At 39.6% G+C, this 18,314-nt stretch overlaps 1 protein-coding gene across 1 annotated transcript; it reads left to right on the forward strand.

The window, feature by feature from the left end:
• The first annotated feature begins 8,218 nt into the window (after positions 1-8,218).
• On the forward strand, positions 8,219-18,241 carry LOC141941028 (sulfotransferase 6B1-like). The gene is made up of 7 exons (XM_074863052.1): positions 8,219-8,420; positions 10,353-10,483; positions 11,153-11,242; positions 11,879-12,005; positions 12,811-12,905; positions 13,421-13,577; positions 14,545-18,241. Exons 1-7 carry the CDS (start codon positions 8,219-8,221, stop codon positions 14,673-14,675), a joined length of 933 nt encoding a protein of 310 aa, XP_074719153.1. The 3' UTR covers positions 14,676-18,241.
• The last annotated feature ends 73 nt before the right edge of the window (positions 18,242-18,314 follow it).

Here is an 18,314-nt window from a genome sequence, read left to right on the forward strand (position 1 = left end):
AAGTATAATTATCTTTTTATAGGCAAAACATCAGCTTCTGTCTCCATAGCTTTGGGTAATTTTGATACATATCTACTAGCAAAGTTGACTCTGTAAATCCTCTGTCAGGCCTTGTGCTTATTTTGCAAGTCTGCATCAGCAGAAATCTGAATCTTATTAACACATAATATGCCAGCTTGGGCCTTCTGATTTCTTTTTTTAGGCTAATAAAAATGGTTGTTATAAACAAAACAAATCATACTTATATGTGTCATTCCTCGATGCTGCTTTTGTTGTTGGTTTCATCACAATACAATACAGCTACAGTTTATAGCTGCCTTTGTTTCATGGATTTCTAACACATCCCAGACCTGCCTTGCTGTCAGGTTCATTCCTAGTTAGAGAAGCGAGAGAGAACACTTAGCCATAGTTTTGCTGGTCACATCACAGAGTGGTGTCATTTAGTTTCCTACAGGTAACAGCTTTTTTGATAATGTTGGGAATATTTGTAATCAGTAGTGTTTGCTTTATGCATTAATCCACTGCTGTAAGGGACAGACTGGGCACAGATATTTACCTGACTGGCACAAATGTGGAAAAGTGATAGGTAGATGTTCCTGCCCTGCACTTGGATCTTGCCTACTTTTTCTCTCTACTCAGGTCTGCTCTAAAGTCAGAAGCAAAGCACTGGTCCCAGACTTTGAGACTTTCACTTGGGGGCTCCTGGGAGCTCAAGGCAACTCACTATGCCGTGTCTATGGTAGATAGATAGTTTCTGTGGGAGGGATGTGTCTTTGCTCTGACTGTGGAAGTTTGCTGAGGCCTGCCCAGGGAGTTAGCCTCTGTGACTTTCATAGAAGGTCAGAAGAAACTTCCCAGCTAAGCTTCAGCTACTTTTCCACAAGCACACCCTGCCTGAGAACAACAAGGCTTTTAAAGCCGGTTGTGCTGTGAAGTCAGCATGCTGAAAGAACACCTCTGTGTTCACCTGCTTTTCTGAGCTCCTCATGCACGTCAGAGTCAATATGTATGCCTTCCCTGGGGAATGAAGGAGCATCTCTGCAGCCTTATGCACCTGGCACCTCAACATATCCCATGCTCATGCAGTGACTGAGCAGCATGATTTTCCTCCAGAACAGGATTAAAGGCTCTGAGACAGACTTTTTTCTCCGCTACTGGCTGCTACAAACCATGATAGGACGAGGCTCTAAACCTGAATATGGGAACTCTGTCTTGTCCGTGGTCCCTGGAATGCTTTTCTCCTGCTGGTTCCCAAATGGTGAGGGAAGAAAATTTAATAGTTCAGACATTGAGAGTGCAAATGCTGGATTTAAGAAAAAAAAAAAAAAAAAGGGATTATTTTTAATATCTTCTTGGTGCTTCCAAGAAATCTGCATTGTATTTATGCAAGTTTTCTTCTGCAATAGTTTCCCACATAGGAGATGATATCTTTTACTACCTGCTCTTCTCAGGTGCTGTATTAACATTTCTGTGGAGTAAATACAGTTCACAAATCAACTAATTAAAGATTCAATAGTCATAAAAATATGAATACTTATTAATAGAAGTGTTTTAATATATAAAAGAGAGTGTCTCTCTCATGGGAGCATTTCCTCAGAGCAGCTCTTTATCTCTCTCTTCAAAGCTATGTTCTCCATTTCTCCCTCACCCTGCAATTCTCCAACCTGATAGTACTCACGTTTGGGGAAAAGGATTTATTTGCATTTCTGCCACTTTTCTTCCACAGCTTGCTTTTACTCAGTATGTGTCACCTTAACTGGAGATCACTCCACTCTTTTCCAAGTCAGCAGCTACCAAAGGTTAGTAGGAACTCAGCTGGGAAGGAAGATAAGTATGGAGGTTAAAAGCTAATGAGTGAAATGATAGTTTCCCACAATATGATTTGGTCTGTGTATAATAATGCCTTCACTAAAGAGTTGTGCTATTCAATCGGCATTTCTTTGTATGATTTAGTAATCATTCTTATTCTAGGTCTCCATGTAAAATCCATTTATAACCTTAAACCTTAAGGATGTAATCGATTCATTGAGGAATAGGGTGATCCAGCAAAGCTAGTCTTGGTGGCCTCTGGTTGGTGGCCCCACTTGTTTCTGTAGGGATTCAAGGATCCCAGTTACCAAACATCTTCTGCTGCTGATCACAAGACAGAGACTAAGTGTGGGAACAGCACTGGAACTAATCAGGAGTGAAAAATAAATTACTAACTTGGCAGTCTACACTAGCAGGAGCATTTTTATTGTCTTGTTGCACTGACTTTTAAATCCCAGCTATTCTGATAAAGTCTGCAATTACAGCTGTCATAAAATTGCTATTAAAAATGGGAAACACAGGTTTCAAACCATATGGTGAGACAGATTTGAAACTGTACCAGTCCCAGGTGTCTACCCTATCTTATCATCCATCTCTGGCTGGAGGTAGTGGGGGAGACAAAGTAAGGCCTGGAGAACAGAGCTTCAGAAGCAGTTCCTGAATGGTATCCCTGGTACATCAAGGAAAGTACCATCACTTTAAGAATACTCTAAATTAGGATAGTAAAAGATGTGGGTATTTAGGAGTTTTGTCATTAACAATCTGCTTTCACTCTTCAAAGGCAGCAACTGTGGGTTTTCTGTGATGTAGAACAGCCATAATTATTGGCAGAAAAAGACTTAAATAAGAGAAATTACCTAAAAATAAAAACACAGAGTTTTGCCTTTTCTGAGCTGCATGTGGAAATATATTTCATGGACAGATTAGTAAGTCTGGTGAGCTGTGCTACTGATGACTATTTTTATCTTGTTTTGGATGTAAAATCCCTTCATCTTCACACAGTAAAGCAAATCTAAATATAGGGAATGGACTTGACCTAGGGAATGTGTAAAAAAAGATGAAAGCTGAGGAATTGTATTAGGATCAAAAAGGGGAGTGATAAAGATGAGGGAGCCTTGAGACTAAGAAAGTAGGGTGAAATAGAAAGAGGGAAAAGCTTTCATGGTTTTGTATCTGTGTTTTTTCTGAGATCAAAGGGGACTGTGTATTTTGATGAACTCTAAGCTATAAAAGTTCCTCATATTGGAGTTTTGAAGAGACAGTTGTCCACTATCAAATACATCAAGTGAAATACGAGTTCACCTTTCCCCTCTGGGAATGAATCTGGAGGTATTGAATGGAATCTAATTAGGGAAGATGAGAGTTAAGCAGTCCTACTGGAGCTCAAATAAATTAATTGGCAAAATGAATCAAAACCGCTGACCATATGAAAATAGGAAGAGAAAATCATGAGGGGATTAAAAAAGAAGGGTTTTTTTTTAAAGTTTTTGTTTTCTTTTAATGGATCGGGAGGGTAAGAAAATGGTAGAACATGGAAAAAGGAGGATGGAGAGAAACTTTATGGTGAGCACTTGACATTTGGCCATGGTGAAAGCTCTTCAGCAGAGTCTCTCAGTAGAAATTAGCAGAGCACTCCCAGGAGGCAGGCCAAGAGCTGAGCAGCCACACAAATGGACTCACTGCTTCGCTCTAAGGTTTGCCCCCTGGTTACGGCTGATGCATATTTGCCTGGGTACTGCAGGGGAATGTCATCTAGTCTGGCACATACATCTCTGCAGAAATAGTTCCTTATTCATGAGCACTAAGTTTGCTTGGGAAGAAAATGCAATGCAGGAACTTTGTCATTTGTAAATGATGATGAATTGCTGCATGAAGCAGGGGAGGACAGACAGGCAGTTATGAGATATCTGTGTTCAGACTGGGAAAGCTTGATTACATGGCTACCAAAAGGCATAGTGGGAAGCCCAATACTGATACAGTGGCTTTGTTAGCCTGTGTCTTTCAAGGCTTGAATTGCCTGTTTGGCATCATCTTGGTCCCTGAGGAAGTGGTTAGGTGTCTGCATTGGGGTCTCCATGTGCTTTTTCTAGGAAAAATTATTTGCTAAGGCTCAGTGCAGCACAACTGCTGGAGCCAGCCTGAGTCCAGCACTGCACCCAGAGCACTAGGAAATGCAGCACAGACATCCAGAGTAGCTCTGCATAGACCCGTCTTGTGTTTCTCAGGGTTTGTTAGAGGCGATGATACCAAAAAGAGCTATGCTGCTAAGTTTACCCTCAAAGCAGCAGAAGAGCACGTATCACATAGTGGTGTCTAAGCTTTTAACTCTTGTTCCTGCACTAGCTACCATTAATCTTCAGTCTGGCTAAACTGCCCATAGATAGGCATGAACTGGCTATTTCTAGGGAAGAGATACTCAAATTATTGTTTCCCTCTCTATTCCCTTACAGATCTCAACTCATCTCTCCAGTACCCTCATCTCTATACCCTGTGAGGGTGGGAGGGTATGGATACAAAGCCCTGTGTCCTCCTCCCATGTCCCAACTTTACTTCCAGCAGTACACAATACAGCCCTGGTCCTCCTCCACAACACACAATGCGGAGCTCAGTCAGCTTGCTTAGTCCTTCAGAGGGCAGCAGGAAGTGAAAGAAAGGTGGTAGATCATGGGCCAAGAGTAAATAGGTTGTTACAAGTGGTGCCCACACTGGCCTGTTAGCCAGCTAGTCAGCATCTGAATTAGCCCACAGGCCATTAGCTGGCAGTTTCTTTTTAAACTTTCTAAAGGATTAATTTACAGTGTCATGACTGGGACTCAACAAAATCCATGGAGAAACATGTTTTGAAAAAAATGAGAGAAAAACACTCTGTAGTTCTTTTTGCATGACTTTGCAGTCCTAATACTACAATATTTGAATAAACCTAAATGTCTTTGATAAGTTAAGTGAAAAAACAGTTAAAATATGATCTTCAGACAAGGAACTAAATTATTTTCTCTCTGTGAAAATACTTTGACTTTATGCTTAAGACCCAGGCTGCACAATTCCAGTTCCTATAAGAATATATGCACTATGTCTTATATGCTCTAATGAGCAAGGTGTGTTTGCTTTGATGAGACTGATTTGTACATTCAAATTCATATACTGACAATTAAAATAGCAATTATTCTTTTTTGCAAAGAATGTGACAGGACTAATCTTTTTTTAATGCATCCAGATAGACACCTCTTTAATTAGCTTTATTTAGCATACTTTACATTTGCATTTTATATTTGGCCTCATCTGTGTTGCGACATTACTCTTTGTTTGTATGTCATAATTACTTCTGTACTAAAGGCTCCATATCTTTGACTATTTCAGGGGCATAGGTCATAATGGGATTAACGTCAAATTTGCAGGAAATAGGACATTTAGTGCATTAGCAAAAATCAGAAAGTCCTCCATAATGTCAATGAGTGTTTTGTGACATTCTTCTTTTCTCCCTCCTGTCAGTTTCTTCCCCTTCCTCTTTTAATGTCAGGTTTTATAGATACACAATAAGGCAATGGGTGACTTCTTGAGGTCATTGGCCTGACATCTGCACATTTATTTGGTAACAAAGTTCTAGTCAGAGACTTCCAGCTTTTTAATTTAATTTCACCAATACGGTTGGGAAAGATCAGATAAAACAAACAAGCAAGCAAATAAATGTCTTTTGATGATGGTTTTAGGAGTCTGTTAACATACAGCTGACATCTTCAGATTAGTATAAAAAGATGATTTCTCCAGCATTGTGTGTCATGAAATTCTCTGTATTTACTGACATGTTCCTTCTTATTACCTAGTGGAGTATTAACAGAAGGGAGGGGGCAGTTAACCTTTGCATCTGTACTTTGACAACTAGCCAATACATTAATAGAGATGATGAAAGCTGTGGAAAATTGCTTATTTCCTACCATGTTCCAGAGAGGGGATTAAGAGAGTGGAAACTCTCCAGAGACAGCAAAGCTGAGGCTGAAAAAAGCTGTGAGAGGAAAGTTTAGAAAAGACATGTGGGAAATTTTGGGTAGCAGAAAGACAGCTGTGTATACTTCTGTAGACAAGGGATAGGAGTCTAATCTGACGTGATCAGCTTTGTCCTGGTCGGGGAAGGTGACCATCATAAAGAAGACCTCAATTCAGGAGTAAAACAAAAGATGAAGGAGTATCCTAGAAAATTTTACAACAGAGAGAGAACCCAGCTCAAACAGTTTTTTAGAGTAGTCAAGAAAATAAGCCCGTATCATGTACTAAGGATTAATTATTTTTCACCTTTGTTTCAGTATTTCCTGTATTTTTAAGTAAATAGTAATAGTGCCATGCAGGCTGGTAAATAATTTTATTTGTGGCAGTTTTCTTACCCCTGTCATGTACTCCTGACATAATAAATCCTGTGCAATCATGAAAGGCTCTTCCCCTTCATTCCTTAATGTGCCTATACCCCTAGGCAGCAGCCTCTGCCAGTCTTCAAAAGGTGCTCCAGCACTGATCATCTTGATGGGTCATCTTTACACCAGGACTCTGGGGATGCCACTGGTTTGGGACAGCCTTAGAAGGGGCCTGGACAGGGTGTTCCTTTTTCTGAGTCCTTAATTTGGATTTCTGCCTGCTTTTGTCTCCCATTGCTCCTCTGGGCTTGTGTAGACAGGCCTTTGATAAGCTGATGGCTACTGAGGTGGGCCTGGGAGTATCTGGGCAGGGTATTATTTGGGCTCTCCTTCCACTGTTTCTTAGTGCTCCTTTGTGAATCTGCAGACAATCTTTTGTCACATAACCTAAGGTATCCTACCACCCTGGTCTCTGTTTGGAGACTTTGACTCCCCTCTGATATGGCACATGCTAAATTATTCAAAGGGAAAAATGCCACATATGGCATTTCCATTGTAGAGCCAATTCTACTTTAAAGCCTACTTTTCATGGACTCATTCATAGAATCCCAGGGAACGTCCCTCCCCCTGAGTTGGGTTTTTTTTTTGCAGATGGATGATCAGGGGGATTTTAGGGTACCTTCATAAATGGATCAATATTAGTGGATCCATCTTAAATCTTATTAGGTCATTTTGGAGGCCTAATTTATGGGAGCTTTCTCCAGAGTTTTATTGAGATTAATGCAGTTCATAGGAATAGTTACAGAAAACTACCTCTTCTCATTTACCACCTGAGAGCACGAGTTTTGAGGGTATTGCTTTGTTGTTTCATTTAACAGGGAATGGGTCTGCATAAACAGATCAGTCCACTAGGCAACTGTCAGCTAGCAGTGTCCTGTACCTATCACAGAACGGGTACTAGCCTCTTTCTGCAAAGCTCCACAACCAGAAAAGACCAGGTCTGATAAGTATGGGGAGTCAGAAACCTTTAGAGGCACTGTGGTGGCTAGAACAAATACCATTAATTTGGAGATTACCAAATCCTTTAATCTGTTTTTAATCTCCATGTTTTTAAAGCTGCTTTTTAGAAGCTTGAAATCAACTGATGTTTTCTGTCAGTCTCCAAAATCAGTATTTGGCAGGATCAGAGGGTCTTCTTGTGTAACACATGGTGCAAGATACATTCCTCCCATCTCCTGGCTCAGGTGTCATGGCAGATGGCTGTATCAAAGGCTCACATTACTAAATCTTGATCATGCCTTTTTTTTTTCCCCAAAAATCTAACTCTCCTCAGAATCCCTCCTCATGACTTATGTCTTCTAATTGGTTTTTCTCCACTAATACTGTTGTGTTTGGGGTTTTTTTTGTTTTGTTTTTGTTTTTGTTTTTTTCCTAAGGATAAAACATGCCTCCAAATAATAATTGGCCTGACTGCCCTATCTGGTAAAAATACACTAGAAATCCTCTGGATAGTTTCTTTGGACTATTCTGTGATGAGTGAAGTGTAGGAGTGAAATAAACTGTCCATCTATCACTGAATCCTATTCCAACATTATGCTATTGCATGAGATACATTAATAATTTACATGACATTTCCCTCCTTTTTCCTTCCTTAGGGAATGCGTACTGTCCCAACTGCCATGAGGAATGCTATTTAAACCCCAGGCTGCAATTCACAATGTTCTATTTTGATATATTTTGTTTAGAAACTCTGTGGTGTAATTAGATTTTTTGGCATGTTATTCTGAAGCTAGTTAAGCCCTTTAACCTAGAATGCAATTGCATTTTCTTGTTTTTCTTGTTTGCTTATGTTCAACTTCTGTTGATTTCAAAAGGTTCAGATGACTTAAGGTCTTTGACTGGAGTTGCGTTATTTCTTTACAGTTTCGGAAAGAGTAGTAAATTATTGCTCACAGGGTCCAAAAAAAAGCCAAACCCATCCCCCCATTAAAAAGTAATCTGTAGCTCTCTTTTTCTGCATAGCATTTCACACTGTGACGGAGCCTGTGTGTGAGAGAGAGAGAAGAATGGAGAAGTCTAGGAAAAAGTTTACTGATATCATAGATAAGGCAATAGCTGCTGCTAACAAAATGGATCGTGATGAACTGCTCTTTTCTTACAAGGGGATTCTCTACCCTATTACTTTTTGCAGTCCTGAAGTATTCAGAGCTATGGAGTCCCTTGAAGCCAGAAGTGATGACATAATTTTGGCAGGATATCCTAAATCTGGTGAATATAGTTTGCTTTCTTCATAAATAAAGTTATGTAATGACAAATAAGTAGGTTTGTACTTAATATATATAATATATATTATATATAATTTTATATATTGTATTAAGTAATAGAATTTTCACAAAATTTTGTAGAACTAATTTTGTTCTCAAAAAGCATAACAAAGTTAACTATGAAGATTTTAGGTAGGGAATGTTTCAAATGCCTGAGAAACAGACATCTGATTTTCTTTTCATAACATGTAAAGGTTTTTGTTATCTTTGCTTTTTATAGTTATGAAGTTAAATGCTCACACCGGAAATAACTAGATCTCCTCATATAGCAGGATCTGCTCTCACATTTATATTTGTAAAGTTAATAGCTTTATATTTTTACACAGATTGGAGCTTTTGATACCTTCACATGCCATGCTGCATATTCTTTAGTTTATTTCACATAGATGTCAAGAATATCTGAAATCATAACTATCAAAAAATTATTTTTGTAACACTTGAAATGATCACACTGATCTTTGACTATTGGGAAATCAAGAGGAGATCTTTTCTCGAGTTGTGAGTTTATCCTACATCTTTGCTCCTTCTGCCTGAAAGCACACTATACTGGCCCATATCAGAGCTACAGGTTTGGATTAGATGTGTCTCATTCATTTTAATGTAGCTGTTTCTCTCCTTCAGCAATTGGATTCACACTGTCTTACAGAAGATAGTCACAGCTGACAGGATTGTAAAGTTTTTGCTTTTTTTTCATGTTTTCTTTTTGAAGAAACGCTATGCACCGGAACACAGTTATTAAGACTGTAGGGACAAAGCTGTAGGAACCCAGTGTCCAGAAGTGGGGAAATAGCAAACTAAAGATGGGAGTTCTCTACAGGCTCTTTTTTATGTTTTGAATAAAAATGCAATAAATGTGTATAGGAAATGTCACTTTAGAGAATTTTTGCCTATTGGTAAAGAAAATTGGCTTATAGGCTTCAAGTTGTGCCAGGGAAGGTTTAGACTGGATATTAGGAAGCATTTCTTTACAGAACGGGTTGTTAGGCGTTGGAACGGGCTGCCCAGGGAGGTGGTGGAGTCCCCATCCCTGGAGGTGTTTAAGAGTCGGGTTGACTTAACGCTGAGGGATATGGTGTAGTTGGGAACTGTCAATGTTAGGTTAATGGTTGGACTGGGTGATCTTCAAGGTCTGGAATATTACAGACCAGTTTCTTCAAAGAAGGACAGAGGGGTGCTGCTGCCTAAGGATTCTCCTGTGTTTTCTCAGCCCTCTCTGCTGTGGCAGGGAAATTCCAGATTCCAAAGGCAGGTAAAGGAGACATCCAGAGATCTGAATGCTTTATTATTCATAGAATCACAGAATCATCTAGGTTGGAAAGGACCTTGAAGATCATGTAGTCCAACCGTTAACCGTCTTTTCCAACCTAGACAATTCTGTGTGATTCTGTGTGAAAATGAGCACATACAGCACAATTTTCAGATCTAGTTCTGCTCCCGTGTTGAAGTTCTGTGACCCATCTTTCCTCCCAAGATAATCCTGTGCAGCACATCAGAAAAACATATAAAATGTACTAGGTTTTGAGGTACAGGTTTACCACCCCAATCCCCCCTATATTTGTCACAATAAAAATTTATGACATTAATGCATGTTTTTCTATTTGAATCTTAGTGGTTCTTCTCCTTTATTAGTTAATTTACAATATACAAGTTAATTCACCATGTACTGAGCACTTCGAGTTGGAGAAATGTATCCTTATAAAGAGCAAAGGTAGGACCCTGAGAAGTGATTGTCCAGGTAGTCAGCTGTGATTGTATCACAGGAAAGCAGACCAGGCAACTCATCTGGTAGTACTACCTACCTCTTGGCTTTCCTGGCAAATCCATTTCTGTTTATTCTAAAGGTTTTACAAACAGTTCTGTATTTTTCCCCTTTCAGGCACAAACTGGCTAGGTCAAATCTTAAGTGATCTGGTAGCCATATCTGAAAAGAATAAAGAAAGCAGCATGAATGATGAAGAACTAGAAGAATTCCCCTACCTTGAAATGGGAGATACTGGGAAATATGAGGTGGGCACAGAATACGTATGAACAGTGTCAAAATTTTGTGCTTCAAATACTGAATATATAGTGTATGAAATCATCCACTATTTGATAAAAAACTCTCCCACTTCTCTGTATGTGATGTGTGGTCAGGATGAATCTCACCTGCGTTGCCAAATGCTGAGGGATAAATGGACACTTCAGAGGACTTGAGAGGAGCACATACTCATTAGATATGCAAGAACTGCAGAAATTCAGCGTAGCATGTTTTGTATTTAAGAAGAGTTTAATGAAATATCAAATACTGAAATACTGGCTTTTGTCTCTTTTTTACTAGCTATTCCTCACTCACATTCTGTCTCTCCTTGAGATTCTTCAGCTTTCACATACACCCAGTTAAAGTCTGCATCTTACCTTTAGATTTGATCCCTTGTCTAACAGAACATGTTGAATTCATTATCGCTGAGGAGAATTAACAATGGGTAATCTTCCAATCACTCATTCTCAGGGTCTTTTGAAGATTAGAGTTACTCAGAGAATTCCACTAAGATCTCAGGATAACACTCTCAAAAAATAGATATTTTCATGAGCCAATAACTGCTGATGAGTTTAGCAAGGCAATATTATGTCATAGAGTGATGAAAAGAATGCTTGTACTAACTGAACTGTCCAATTTCCTCCTTCCAATTCTTAAAGAGAATGAACAAATTACCTCCTCGAAGAATTGTATTTACTCATCTCCTTCCTGAAAATCTTCCCAGCTCTATCTTCAAAAATAAAGCCAAGGTGAGTGCTGATTTTAATCTCTTGGAAGCAAACACTCCAACAGATTTTTTATTTAAGCCAAGTTAGTTATTTTCTGCCAATTTTCAGAATCACTTTTCTCCTTAAGTGTTTAGCCTGGTCATTTCTACATGCCCGTTTAAGTACTGACATTCAATTCACTTAATCTCAGTTCATCCTTATTGACACCTTTGTGTCAGTCTCCACAAGTGAGATGGGGGAATGGAACAAATCAAAATGTATTTTGACATAATTTCCTATGGGAGGCATTTTATGGTGTTGTTACAAGCGAGGGCTTCAGTGTGTCAAGTTTCAGAGAGAATTTTTGTGATTTTTTCCCTGCTACCTAAATGATGAATGAAGGTTGTATCGAGCAAAACATACTTAGATTCTGCATAATTAATTTAATTAATCTGTAAAAGATATTTTAATAATCTTAGGCAATCATCTTCACAAGGTTCTGAAGCAAAGTGAAATACTTCACCTGAATTAGAATGAAATTGCTACTTCTGCAAGTAGTATACAAGATATTGGAAATTTCCCAAACTGTAAAGTAGATAATAAAGTAGATTATTGTTTTCTTCATACTATAGTCTGCTATGTCTTCCTCTACAAATAAAATATTTTAAATTTTTCTAGATATTGTTGCTGATTCGCAATCCGAAGGATGTAGCTACATCTTTTTACCATTTTTCCAACGTCATGTCTCCTCTTCCTTCCTATGAGACCTGGGATGATTTCTTCATAGCTTTCATGACAAAGAAAAGTACAGTATACTCTCCTGTCTGCATCAATTATTCAATGCTTTGACTTTGTCTAAAAACCTTGCACTTTTAAAATCAGCTTCACTAGGATTTTTTTGGTTTACTGTACAAAAACAGAGATTAAATACAGAAAGTTAGAAATTCGAACTAAAGTTTACAGTACTTGTCTTACTGCCTGGGGATAAATCCTTATCAAAACTGCACTTCCACAAAATGCTTTAACTTGCACAAACTGATATTTTTGCTGGAAGAAGCAGTTCCTCCTTATCCCTATCTTGGATCCCCCTTCACCCCTCCTCACCAGTGTCCATCATCTTGTGCCCATGCAGACATCTGAACTCCTACATGCCAAATTGGACCAGAGGAATCATTTGGACTAAGTCTAGTGCATTAAAAAAGAAAGAAAATAATCCCACTAGTTTATAATAACATAAATTTTTCAGTTTGGCATATCACATTACCAGCAGAAGGGAGGGTTAAAGAGGGTTTTAAACTGCATTAAGGGACTCTGCAGGGTGGTTTGAGTACTGATAGCTCTTTGGTGGACTCACATCTGTCTTGAAATACTAGCTAGTTTTACCATACTGACTTACAAATTGTATTATATGCTTGAGACATGTGCATGTGTCAGAACAGCTTGGAGTAAAACCCTGTAATTCCCACAGAAGGTGAAAACTCTGTCATAGACATTATTAATAATATCCATGGCTGAGGTATCAATTTAAGGAGTAAAAATTGGTTTATTATATAAAGAGCTTGTCTAATCTTCATTTATGCTTCATCTTAGGATTCTTTTGTTTTATTTAGTGCCCTGGGGATGCTACTTTGAATACCTTTCCAAATGGAACAAATATGCTGATGATGAAAATGTCATGACAATAACTTATGAAGAGCTAAAAGAGGTGAGGTTACCAATAGTTACAAATATTTTCTACTTCAAAGAGCATTTGTTCCTAAACCAATTAACCATTATATTCATGTAGTGTATTCAAACTGTCTGATACTCTATGAGCTAGATTCTTATTTTAAGGGAAGGAAAGGTGAGATTCAAACTTAAAAGCCTTTTAAAAATTTTGTTTGTGAAAATGATTCTTGTTTTCTCTTTAACTCTGATATAAGCCCAAATCACTGTAAATCAAAATCCCCAGTATTATTTTGGGGGGAGCTTTTATATATTCAACAGTGTAGATTTTGATCAACTGTAAATCATATACAATCTTTTGTGATCTATAGGAAGACAGATCATATCTCCGACGAAATTATGGAGAAGAGAAACACTATGTACCGCTCCCATCCTACTGAACTCTGTGGATGTTCTATATATGTAGCCAGCAGAGAGATGTAGGGAAGTGCAAACACCTTGGAAAGCAGTGTAATTTGTTTACTGTCATGTGGTATGTTACATTCCTCTTTTCAGAATCCGGTCCTGGGTGTGAAAAACATAGCTGCTTTCTTTGGTATTTCCCTGACTGAGAAAGAGCTTCAGACTGTGGTAGAGAGGAGCAGCTTCCAGTCAATGAAGAAGAACTCGCAGAAGACCCATGGCGCATTTGGCAATATTCTCTTTCGCAAAGGTAGGAAGCTCCAAGAGGTCCAGAGGCAGAAATGTCACACTCTCAAGAACTTGAGCCACCCATCCTTTCCTTCTTTTTTGCACACAGATTAGTTTTATGGATTAGTATCAAGCAGGTTGATGACTGTTATGCTTGAGAAGACTAGTCAAGGAGCACTGGTGAGGAAGAGACCCAGCAATGCTCTATCAGCAGGCTGCAGCCAGCACAGGAGAAGCAACTGCACAGAGGAAATTATAGAGGCCCACAGGTGACTGGCAGGAAGGAGGACCTGTCATGTGTCTGAACTCCTCTCCATCTCTGTGCCAAGATCACTGATTCTTCAACCATTACAGGCTTACCTGAGCAGGCAAATCTGGGCCAAACTCAGCCTGAGTGGCATGATCACACTTTTTAGGAGAGTGTAGAATCTCCTGAAAGGGCCACTGCCAAGCCTTTGTTCACACTCACAGGTTAGAATTAAGCCAAGCATGTACATAGAGAAGGGGAAACAAAGGGAACTACTTTTGCAGTGTAGTGTAGGGGACACAGACATGAGAGTGCCAACCTGGCAGTCAGAATCTATTTCTTCATTTTACATTAAAGAAGTCACTGGATAAAAACTCAAGCTGCCAAGGGAACAGAAACCCAGCTCTCCCTCCTGCCAGATGATTCTTATTTAAGTCTTCATGGTCTTCCACCTTGTCAGTCATTACTGACTGGAGTAGGGAGTTGCAGAGAAACAGGACTTCAGGCTGTTTTTCTGGACACAGTCACCTGAAGAGGAGTATGTTCTTTTGCATTATAGCAGTTTCACAGATCTGTAGTTCCACTGACTTCCCAAAATTATATTGGTGCAAAAATGAGTGAAGTTTTCTCTTGAAAAAGGTATCAGCTCCATTTAGTGTACAATGGAACAAGAATGACAGATGTATAAAATAAGAACCAATAAAATTTCTTGTTTGTCAAGAGTTTCTTTGCTTCTTTGAAGGTGGTGTAAGTGACTGGAAGAATCTTTTCAATGAAGATCAAAATGAGAAAATGGACAAAGCATTTGAAGAACACGTAGGAGGAACTAAACTGGGAGCAAAGTTAAAGTATGAGGTGTACTGTAAAGCCTGAAGAGTAGTGCAATGTGGTTAGAGCAAGAACTTTTCAATGCACTCTCAGATCATCTGAATGCTACATACTACAAAACTAGATCAAATGATCCAAGCACCTTAGAATTACTGTGATAATCACATTGCAGCAACCTTTACAGTGACAATGATGAAGAGCGGGTTTTTGTTTTAAAGGTGAGATCTTTGGCTTGCTTTGGCTAAACTCATTGGCTGAATAAGATGGCAACTAACCACATTCAGATAAACTTAACAGCCTTGTTTCAGTAGCTGTCACCTGGAAGGAAATGCCCCCTTTCTCTATCTAGCCAAACTTAGACTTTCTAGGCTATTTATAATTATTTAATATGTAGATTTTTTTTTTTTTCAGAACTGTTTCAAATCAGGTGACATCTTCACAGAAAAGATCACTAGCAAAAATATGGATCTGACACAACCTTAAGTAATGACAAAAGATATCTTCCCCATGACTTCAGCAGAAACTGGATCAAAGCTAGAGGGAAGAGAATGAAGGGGAATGGGGATCAGCATTCTTAGGTATTTTAATCTCTCTGAATGCAGAATTTCAAAATGAATTTCAGATTATAGGCTGGTATTAATAGGCCAGATCCACTCACAGGCAATGCTTTTATAGAATCATAGAACAGCCCTCGAAAGGTCATCTGGTCCAATCTTTCATGGGAAAGGGGGCCTAGACGAGATTATTGCATGTTGAAAACCTCCAGTGATGAGGACTCTACCACATTTCTGGGGAGGTTGTTCCAGAGAATGATTGTTCTCACTGTAAAGAATTTATTTCTTATATCAAGTTGAAACCTCTCCCACTGCAACTTGTACCCATTGGCCATTGTTTTCTCCATGTGGCTCCTTGTGAATAGAGAGCTCAATCCTCTTTGTAGCTGCCTCTTAAGTGTTGGGTGATGAGGTCCTCCCTGAGCCTTCTCATCTTTGTGGCCCTCCTTTGGACTCCCTCCAGTCTGTCTGTGTCTTTCCTGAATTCTGATGACCAGAACTGGACATATTACTCAAGGTGTGACCTGCGAAGTGCTGAGTTATAGAATCATAGAATTGTTTATTTTAGAAAAGCCTGTTCCAATGCTTCACAACCTAAGGTGTGGCCTCACCAGTGCCAAGTACAGGGGGACAATCACTTCCCTCGTCCTGCTGACCACACTATTTCTGATACAAGCCAGGATGCTACTGGCCTTCTTGGCCACCTGGGCACACTGCTGGATCACATTCAGGTGGCTGTTAATCAACACCCCCAGGTCCTTTTCCACTGGGCAGCTTTCCAGTCACTCTTCCCCAAGCCTGTAGCATTGCATGGGATTGTTTTGACCCATGTGCAGGACCTGACATTTAGCCTTGTTGAACCTCATACAGTTGGCCTCAGCCCATGGATCCAGCCTGTCCAGATCCCTCTGTAGAGCCTTCCTACCCTCAAGCAGATCAACACTCCCACCCAGCTTGGTGTCATCTGCAAATTTACTGAGGGTGCACTCAATTGCCTTGTCCAGATTATTGATAAAGCTATTAAACAGAACTGGCCCCAATACTGAGCCCCGGAGAACAGCACTTGTGACTGGCTGCCAACTGGATTTAACTCCATTCACTAACACTCTTTGGGCTCAGCCATCCAGCCAGTTTTTTACCCAGCAAAGAGTACATGCGTCCAAGCCATGAGCAGCCAGTTTCTCCAGGAGAATGTGGTGGGAAATGGTGTCAAAGGCTTTACTAAAGCCTAGGTAGACAATATCTGTAGCCTTTCCCTCATCCACTAAGCGGGTCACCTTGTCATAGAAGGAGATCAGTTTAGTTAAGCAGGATCTGCCTTTCATAAATGCATACTGACTGGGCCTGATCACCTGCTTGTCCTGTACCTGCTGCATGATGGCACTCAAGATGATCTGCTCCATAACCCTTCCCAGCACCGAGTTCAGACTGACAGGTCTGTAGTTCCCTGGATCCTCCTTCTGGCTCTTCTTGTAGATGGGCATCACATTTGCTAACCTCCAGTCAGCTGGGACCTCCCCAGTTAACTGTGACTGCTGATAAATGATTGAAAGTGGCTTGGTGAGAACTTCCACCAGCTTCCTCTGTATCCCTGGGTGGATCCCATCTGGCCCCATAGACTTGTGTGTGTCTAAGTGGTGTAGAAGGTCGTGAGCCATTTCCCCTTGGATTATGGGGTCTTCATTCTGCTCCCTGTCCCTGTCTTCCAGCTCAGGGGGCTGGGTACCCGGAAAAACAACTGGTCTTACTATTAAAGACTGAGCCAAAGAAGGCATTAAGTACCTCAGCCTTTTTTTCATCCTGTGTCACTATGTTTCCCCCCGCATCCAGTAAAGGATAGAGATTTCCCTTAGCCCTCCTTTTGTTGCTAATGTATTTATTGAAACATTTTTAATTGTCTTTCATGGCAGAAGCCAGTTTAAGTTCTAGTTGGGCTTTGGCCCTTCTAATTTTTTCTCCCTGCATAACCTCACGACATCCTTGTAGTCCTCCTGAGTTTTCTGCCCCTTCTTCCAAAGGTCATAAACTTCTTTTTTTCCTGATATCCAGCCAAAGCTCTCTGTTCAGTCAGGCTGGTCTTCTCCCCTGCCAGCTTGTCTTTTGGCACATGGGGATGGCCTGCTCCTGTGCCTTTAAGATTTCTTTCTTGCAGAACATCCAGTCTTCCTGGACTCCTTTGCCCTTCAGGACTTCCTCCCAAGGGATTCTGTCAACCAGGCTCCTAAACAGGCTAAAGTCTGCCCTCTGGAAGTCCAAGGTAGCAGTTCTCCTGACCCTGCTCCTTACTTCTTCAAGAATCAAAGACTATCATTATGTATAACCATGAATAATTCTCTCTTTGTATCACAAAAATCCCAAATAATTTTCTTTTTAATATCATATAAATTTGCACTTGCTCCACTGAAGACCATATTTCTATCTGTATAAAGCTTAGTAAAAAGCAAAATTGTGAAGGTAACGTCTTTTTCTTGTGTTTGAAGAGAGTTCTTAATCTATACACCTACATGCCACTTCTAAGAACTGCTTTTATGTTTTCCATGTTCCAGACATAAAATAGGAAAAGAAAATGTAGTGAATACAGAAGATGATGTTTCCTACCACTAATGCCAGTCGAATGCTCTTACCACAAAACTACAGTTAACATTCCCTCTGTTCATTCTTGAGTTATATATGTGCCTACAGTTAAGCTTTAACTTTAATTAATACTTAAACACTGACATAGATTAACTTCAGTAACTGGAAATTCTCTGAAACTGAAGATGCCAAAATTCACTGAAACTGGCTCTATTGAGAAAATGGGGTTGTCAATGGTGATGGTGTGAGACATTACTATACTCAGCTGTTTTGTACCAGCATTGGTATTTGGCACTGTGGACACAGTATTTCAGACCTGTCCAGGGACCAACTCCACTTCAGCCACCTGTTCTGGAAAAATAGCAAAATAAGTTTCTTTAAGTATAGTTGAATTAAAAATAGGAAAAACACACACACAATTTATAGATCTGTCACTTAAGAAGATAAGTAAAAATAAAAAATACACTAGGAAAGAATAAAGTATTCAATGACTTTTTGCTTCATTCTTCTAAATTCTGCCTGGAGATGTAGAAATGAAGTTTTGCAAAAAAATAGG

Source organism: Strix uralensis, chromosome 3 (assembly GCF_047716275.1).
Source record: "Strix uralensis isolate ZFMK-TIS-50842 chromosome 3, bStrUra1, whole genome shotgun sequence".
Taxonomy (NCBI): Eukaryota; Metazoa; Chordata; class Aves; order Strigiformes; family Strigidae; genus Strix; species Strix uralensis.

Excerpts from the sequence above, each read along its gene's own strand:
- LOC141941028 (XM_074863052.1), top strand. The coding sequence starts at position 8,219 with ATGGAGAAGTCTAGGAAAAAGTTTACTGATATCATAGATAAGGCAATA. Across the intron at positions 8,421-10,352 it reads GGCAGGATATCCTAAATCTG|GCACAAACTGGCTAGGTCAA; the intron begins GTGAATATAGTT and ends TTCCCCTTTCAG. Across the intron at positions 12,906-13,420 it reads CTTATGAAGAGCTAAAAGAG|AATCCGGTCCTGGGTGTGAA; the intron begins GTGAGGTTACCA and ends TCCTCTTTTCAG.